The sequence below is a fragment of the Hibiscus syriacus genome, unplaced genomic scaffold (assembly GCF_006381635.1).
Source record: "Hibiscus syriacus cultivar Baekdansim isolate YM2019G1 unplaced genomic scaffold, ASM638163v2 tig00117027_pilon, whole genome shotgun sequence".
Taxonomy (NCBI): domain Eukaryota; kingdom Viridiplantae; phylum Streptophyta; class Magnoliopsida; order Malvales; family Malvaceae; genus Hibiscus; species Hibiscus syriacus.
Genome location: NW_024063530.1, coordinates 605,042 through 613,075, shown reverse-complemented (window position 1 = coordinate 613,075; position 8,034 = coordinate 605,042). Strand labels below are relative to the sequence as shown.

Here is an 8,034-nt window from a genome sequence, read left to right as displayed (position 1 = left end):
TATGGTTAATTGGCTTGCTGCAAGAACTTGGGATGCAGGAAGTTAAACCAGTTAAATTGTTTTATTGTAACAAGGCTGCACTTCAAATTGTTGAAAATCCAATCTATCATGAGAGGACCAAACATATAGAGATAGATTGTCATTTTGTCCGGGAGCAAATACAAAATGGATCTGTCAGAACTGAACATATCTCTACCAAGGACCAGCTTGCAGATATTCTGACCAATGCATTAGGAGTACAACAGCATCTTTATTTGTTGAGCAAGTTGGGTGTTAAAAACATTTTTCAACTACCAACTTGAGGAGTGTTGAGTGTTATGGTTGTATTGTTAATATAATTACAGTCAGTTTGTTAGACGATCAGTTAGTAGTTATTTCTAGTTCTCTGTAGCTATATATTTGTAAGTAACTCTTGTAATTATTTTTATGTGAAATACAATATTTCTGAGGTATTTTTTCACCCTTAGCTTCTTAACAATAACAAAGTAATCGTACAACAATGAGTGTGTAAAGAAAACTATTTTTGTCACCTTTATTTATCATCCATACCATACTAATACAAAATACGCCTCAGTTCGAACAAAACAGAGTAATCAATAATTTAGCATCTTCCTAGCTCTTTACGAGTTTTTTCTGGTATTGATGAACAAAGAAAAAAAAAAGAACCATCAAAGGTGAATCATACATTTGCTAGCTAACAATGGGTATCATGAACATAGGAGGGCAGAAAGGTGCTATGAATGTGCAAACCACCAAAACTAGAATACATTTCGTATTACACTGGCTGACTTATCACCATGAGAAAGGGCTTGCTCCCTGCAAAAAAATCTCATTTTCCACGTCTTTTACCCATTCACAAACCCGGTTACAAGTCTTTATGGCTAGAGCCTGCACATGACATAAATGAAACTTCAAAGTCCCTTTACAGAAAAGTATTCAGTGCATTATGACAAGATTTGAACTTTGAACGCAAATAAATGACTAAGATGTATATGCTCAAACAAACCTTGTCTGCAAGTGGATCAAATGCTGCATAGAATTCAAAATCCTGTGTGACCCAGCAGAGTAAAACTGACAGAAAAATGTAATCATATTAACTCTATTAAGACTGTAAAACAAAAAACTTTTTTTCATAACTCATAAGCAATGTTCTTTAATAACGGATGCAAAAAGGCATTCAAACAACGAAATGAAAAAAAAATGTAACAATGTTCTTTAATTTTACATTTTTTGTTTTACTAAAACACAATTGACTTTATGTTAAGAATGCCACATCATCAATAACGGAACTTACTAAAACACAAGTTAAGAATGTTAACTACACTAGAGGTCACTTGTGTTTTAGTTAGTTTAGTTAAATAGATGATGTGGCATGCTTAACAAAATGGTTAATATCTAATTTTAGTCATTGAACTATGGATAAAATATCAATTTAGTGCTTTTACAATTTTTTGAAACAGTATTCTAACAAATGGAAAAAAATATTTTTTTGTAAAATTTTAAATTTATTTAAAAAAAAAATATTTTTAAAAATTGTATTAAAATGTTAAAATTATTAAAAAATATATAAAATTAAAGAAACATAAATATAAATACCCTTTAAAAAGAAAAACTATCAAAAAAAATCAATAACACATTTTAAAATCTTCGAAGCACTCAATAACTAAAAGTTTTGGTAAATTTCAATAACCTAAATCAATTTCATTTCACTGTGCTTAACAAACAACCCAAGATACAGAAAAATTATCAATTTTGAAACAAATTCAAAACGAAATTAAAAAACGAAACAACATTAATATTCCAATAGTTATTACCCATTTCTTTACATATTCTCAAGAACCAAATATCCTTCTACTCCTTATCTGAAATGTTCCAAGATTGACAATGAAACCATCAATAGATCCTAAATCTTGGAAAAATCGAAGCTCCACAACTCCACTATTACTTCAGGGGTCAAATTAGATATTAAATGAGTGAACATTTTGTGATAAATAGATATTAGTGACCATAACGTAACTTTTCAAACTTCAGTGATGAAAATGAAAACTTAATAGAACACAAGTGACCACCTCCCAATAGTTAATTAGTTATAGTTAATGTTATTGGAGGAAGAGAGAATTACCATAGTTTGCGTCTCTTCTAAACTGAGTTTTATGTGGGCCAATTCCTTTATCATGCATGGAAGCATACAGTCTTTGGTAAGCTCTATATAATCTGCATGATAGAACCAGTTATCATACTAACCACAATGAAGCAAGTTACGATATGCACTCAGTATGAAAGGAGTTTCAACTAAATTGGTACAAGATTCAGACTTTTACCTTTTCTGTTGCTGGAGACTGTTAAATGGTGGTGAGAACTCAGAGGACACATATTGATCCAGGTATATACTACGATAAATGAAATGCCAAAGTCCAGCTGGACCACCTATGCCTATACATGGTTCCCTAGGCCTCTCAGGAGAATCTGATGTAAGGCTATGCTTTCCTAGATGAGGAGATGGTCCGGAACGAGGCAATGGATCTGCCGGCAAATCCTCTACACGCATTCCACCATCTACCATTGACCTTTGAACTTCACTAAGAACGTTGGACTTCAAAAGAATCATTTCTATGCGGATCCTATAAAATTTCAGTCAAACTTCTCAATAATCTAGAACATAAGAAAATGAAAACTAATATTCTACATACAGAGATAACATGTACTTCCTCAGCAAGACATAGGTATTACTTAATATGACTATATTTCCAACTTATATGATGGATATGGGTCAGCCTGAATATATACAGTCAACTGATGTAGAAATTAGGAAAATTTTACACCAGAAGTTCACCATATCATGATAAAATTAGGAAAATACAGCTTACCTGCATTCTTTAAGGTGATAGAAGGCATCTGAACTGGTAGTAAGCAAAATCAAGTATGTATTGACCTGTCACAAGAAATAAGATATGTTATCCAGTGCTGTAGGCGTGACCAACATAGAGAAGAAAATATGACATCATTGTAAGTTGTAAAAGATGCATAAAGTCAATAGATTCTGAAGGAAGTTTCACTCACATCAAGAAAATGCACATAAGCATACAAAAATGCCATAGGATTATATCTTGGTAAACAAATTGGCGAGAACGATTCTGATGTCCTGCATAAACCATGTAGATCTCATAAGAACAAAAAGCCCACGAAATCATCAGCATAAATACAATGCTAACTCTGCCACATCATTAGAGAAGAGGAGAATAAAAGAAATGAAGAGACTCGGAGAGAACTGCACAAAGAATTAGCACTCAATTAAGTTCAGAATTATCAAGATATTCATCTCTGCCAGTCAATTGTAATATTGGACCATTAAGAACCTTCAACATGGCCATGAAACAACAAAAGAACTGGTAAACATGTTAATTGCTTATAGGATGTAACAAGTTTCTGAACTGGAACTTCAATTTCTATGTTAGAGAGACCAAGATAAGATACAATGGGAATGAGGTAGTTCATTTCCCAAACATTATTTAACTAGAAATCTGCATAAACCAACTGACCATCCGAGTCAATGCCATTACTGCTTCCAATACCCTAGTAAGGAAGACTATCTAAGGGAAGGTATTGTAACAGAGCAATGATGTCCCATGTGCTTCAAAGCATATGGATTCCAATGCTCTAGAGTTGACCAATTATATGGGGATTAAAAACCTACTAACATTGATTCTACTTACCTAAATGACTCCGATGATAACACAAAGTTTGAAAGTAGCAACATATCGTCAGGATGAAGGGAGGCCTTTTGTGCACCAACAAGACTGATAACCTGACATTGACCTTCAGGTTATTAAAATACTTTGAAAAGTAAAAATATTATCTAATGGAGTAAAACCAAAGAGTAACAATAAGAAAAACAATTTTTTTGTACTTTCAGAGAAAACGGAGTAAAAAGAGGATAAGGGAGTTTTACCTTGTGTTTACACATTAGTATTGCAAATAGAACCCCAGAATCAGCAACATCTTGCAATATAGCACCTGCAGCTTGCCTTGTTGCATAAGCAAGTGGAAGACAAGTGTATGCATGAAGAAATGTAGCTGGGTTCCTGAAAGAAGGAAAAAATGTTTAGGAGGTACCCTTCAGATAGAATATGAAAGAGGAGGAATATTCTATTGTAGTTCACGTCTCACCAATAAAAGTTACAAAAATGTAAAACACACACACACAAACACATATTATCCTTGTTCTGAATGTAGAACCAATATTTTCAACCATGGATAAATGTGACAAACTGATGAACAACCAAAACCAAAAAACTCACAATTGACTTGAAATATGTAAAAACTCAAGTAATTCAGATCATTAGATATGCAAGAAAACTCCCACGACTGATAGAGTGGACAAGGGAAGGGAAATACAAGGGCAAGATGACATGAGGACAGAATCAACATTATTGAGCATGCAAGAAAAACCCAATAAAACGCACCAACTGAACAAGTGAATGAGGGAAGAAAAGACAACATCGGTTCCTCCAAGCAAAGGTGTCATATCAAACTTAGGGTTCTTCTCAAAGCACCTATTTATTGACTTTGTTAAAATTAGTATCAGCTGCAACCATTTCATAACCAAGCAAAAGTGTCAGTAAGAGTAGTACTTTTGGGTGACTTCATAAGCAAAAAATGTAAAAAGTGACCAAATAAGCTCTAACTGTCCTTGAAAAGGCACTGGCAATCAAATTCATCTGTCCAGAAGTAGGGATTTGCAAGGGAGATGAGATACCTGACCGTAAATAAGCTCCAACTGTCCTTTTAATGATTCAAAGGGCTCTTCTGTGCAGCTGATGCAAACTAAATAGATCGGTCCCTTCGCAAGAAAGACCACCTAAACAAACCAATATGTCATTGCATATCATATTCAATTGATCAAAAAACGTAAGATGGTTCTATAAGAGTTAAAGTAAAAAAGAAACAGTGGTGGTTTATGAGAATTGAGAAGTTGAGCTTGATTGATGAGGTCAACCGCAAAATTTCCATGTGAGCATGCCTATTTTAAACTAGTATCAAACATTCTATTATCACATCATTCACTTTTATTTCAAAAAATAATTACTTGCCAGTAACATGCCTGTCAGAATATAACAATAGTAATTTTGAAGACTGAGATTCCACCACATCTAATTAAACTAAAATAATTAGCTTAAGTTTCAAACATATTTTTTATTGCAGCTTATCAATGTTTCTTTCTAGAGTATTTAGTATGTGGAAGAAAAATCAAAGAACTACTTAAAAGCTAAGCACTAGTTCAAATGAAAAAAAAATCTAAGAAAAATAGATAAACTTCATATGGAGAAATAGCAAATATATCAATACCTGGTGTTTCCCAGCCTTGACTAATTTGACACGATCTCCCCTAAAAAGCAATGAATGAAATATTAAAATTCCTTCAAAGACTAAAAAAAAGGAGAAAGTATCCCAAATAACTGCACTTGATAAAGCCAGAATCACTACTAAAAACTAAACTAGTTGCAATCAACTCCAAGTACCCATTCTCCACGAAGGAAATAATGGCTTGTAGTGTTGCTGAAAAACCAGCTAGCTTGTGCTCATCTCCATATCTGGAAGTCAAATATACAAAAGATATTAAACTACGGCTTTTTTGGAATTAGTTCATAACTTCATATTAAACTCCACAGATTATGCACCTTCTAACGCTGGCATTTTTAGGAACTAGTGACTAACCTGGAATATATTGGTTTGCCTGAATTACTCAAAATAAAGAAGTGCTTCTTCCTCTTTCTCCAAGAAATTGAAGCATCATCCTGTACTTAACTTATAAATCAAACATGACACCATTTCCCAAGGATTCTTTAAAATAACTTTTTCCCTTTTCAAATAAGTGATGCCCATAGAAGGCAAGTGGTGTTAACATTCAAATAGTGAGATTATTACTGAATAATCGCAAACTTCACACACATTCCCAATTCTAAAATTCTGTTTATTTACATATACAACAGGATGAATTATTTGGGATAATAACAAGCGAAACCAAAATATTTTTTCTATATTAACAATGAATAAATAAATGAACTGGCTAACCTCATCCACGCGCCGTTTACCGGGAACCCAGGATGAGGCGTGAGAACCGGAGTTTCCTCCAAGGGAACCATCGTTCTTCAGTTCCTGAATCTCATGATCATCGATTTCACTCACTTCACCCATCCTCGAAGGGCTTGTGGCGCTGCTACTCCCTCTCCCAGCAGCATATCCACTACTGCTGGGACTCGGTAGCTCTTCTTCTCCAAAAATCTCCTGATCCTCCACTCGTAATCGACCGTCATCTTCAGCGACGATGCTATTTCTCTCCGGATTCAACGATCCATCGGCGATTTTATTGCCGTTTTCACGATGATTACGTTCTAATTGGGCCGGTTCATTCAATGTCAACAAATCGAACTGTTCATCGACGAGTTTGGGATCAGAATTAGGGTCAGCGAAACCATCAGAGACAGAGGAAGATGAACTCGAACCGGACGACATGATGGTCTACCGTACCAAAATAAATGAAACAAAGGAGTCTAGGGTTTTCGAATTTTGGGAAAGACTTTTACGAAAAAAAGAATTGTTTTGCTGCTGCCTACCAGTCGTTTTGCTGCAGTTTTGATTTGGTTAGCTTCTCTTGGGTTCTTTTCCTTTGTTTAATCGCTTTTTCTTTTGGCGGGGGGTCTTGACTGGTTGGTGTATCAATGTAAATGTTTGTAACAACGAGGCGGAGAAATCAGAACAGTATTCAAATAATTTGTGCTGATCCGATAATCTGAGTATTTGAAGTAGTACTCAAATAATTTCACAAAGTAATTTTTTAATATAAACTACTAGATTTATTCAAAATAAAAGTATTTCGAATAACAATAAAAATTTATAATAATAATTATAAATTAAACATATAATTAAAATAATTTTGTATAATAAAATTAACAATTTTAGATCATATAAGAATCATACAATGAAAAATTAAAAACCTAACTAAGAAACTCAGACAAAGATAGATACAAATAAATCTTATCTCATCAGCAAACAAATCACAAAAGGGGATTAAACTATTAAAAGATCACCAAAAAACAATAAATCAGACTCGAGCGATGTGAAAAGCTATCAACGAACGCATATTATGTATCTAAATTCAATCTAAGAGTCAAAGAGAGGAAAGAACAACAAAATATCATATAAACATCGTCTTGATCAATCATAGTAATGTCAATTAATTCTTAGAAAAGAGATAACTAAAAAAAGGACAAATAACCGAAAATCATGTCAAAAGACATAAAAAATATGTTGTAAAAGTAGAGGAAAAAAGACATACAACATACTTGTTGAAAATAAAAAAATAAATAAAAATATGATATAAGAAAAGTAAAGAACAATAAAAACACATACAATTGATAATTAATATTAAAATTGATGTTATCTTTGATTAACAAAGACAAAAAAGAATGGGAATGAACGACAAACTAATGAAAGAAAATTAGATTTTTATAATAGCTTTTAAAATACGAAGATCGCATGTTAAATAAGGAAACTTAATTTTACATAATAATTAGTAGATAAAATCTTAGTATCGTATTATATTTTATAAATAGAATAAGTTGCATTAAAATTATTTTACATTGAAATTTTGTAAATCTGAATTAATATATAAATAAATTAAATATTAATAATTAAGTTAAATAAAATCTATATTATATAAAATTAACAATACTATAATCAAATTGTTACTTTCAAAAGTTTAGTCACAATGATGATGTAACAACTGTTATTTAATATTTTTTATAAGTTAGGGATGAAATTATTAAATCTAAATTTTTAATTCAATTACATTTTATTAAAAAATAATTCAATAAATAACACGATGTATTAAGATTTTTAGATGTTTAAAAATATTTAATTTATTAATATATCGATTCAATAAAAAATTATCAGATATTATTTTTTTCAAAAAAGTCAGGTCTCATATTCAACCCGGACCTATGTACTATTTCTTCATCTCCTTTCTTCTTTTTA

At 32.2% G+C, this 8,034-nt stretch overlaps 1 protein-coding gene across 1 annotated transcript; it reads right to left on the bottom strand.

Moving 5' to 3' along the window:
* Positions 1–597: 597 nt before the first annotated feature.
* LOC120196202 (vacuolar fusion protein MON1 homolog) lies at positions 598–6,749 on the bottom strand. Its single transcript, XM_039198061.1, has 14 exons — positions 6,073–6,749; positions 5,716–5,795; positions 5,520–5,591; positions 5,347–5,386; positions 4,757–4,858; positions 4,464–4,585; positions 3,950–4,082; positions 3,714–3,805; positions 3,061–3,142; positions 2,868–2,932; positions 2,322–2,621; positions 2,123–2,214; positions 1,007–1,071; positions 598–888 (listed from the first exon to the last, which is right to left on the bottom strand). The coding sequence occupies exons 1-14, from the start codon at positions 6,511–6,513 to the stop codon at positions 793–795; spliced, it is 1,782 nt and encodes a 593-aa protein (XP_039053992.1). The 5' UTR covers positions 6,514–6,749; the 3' UTR covers positions 598–792.
* Positions 6,750–8,034: the final 1,285 nt, after the last annotated feature.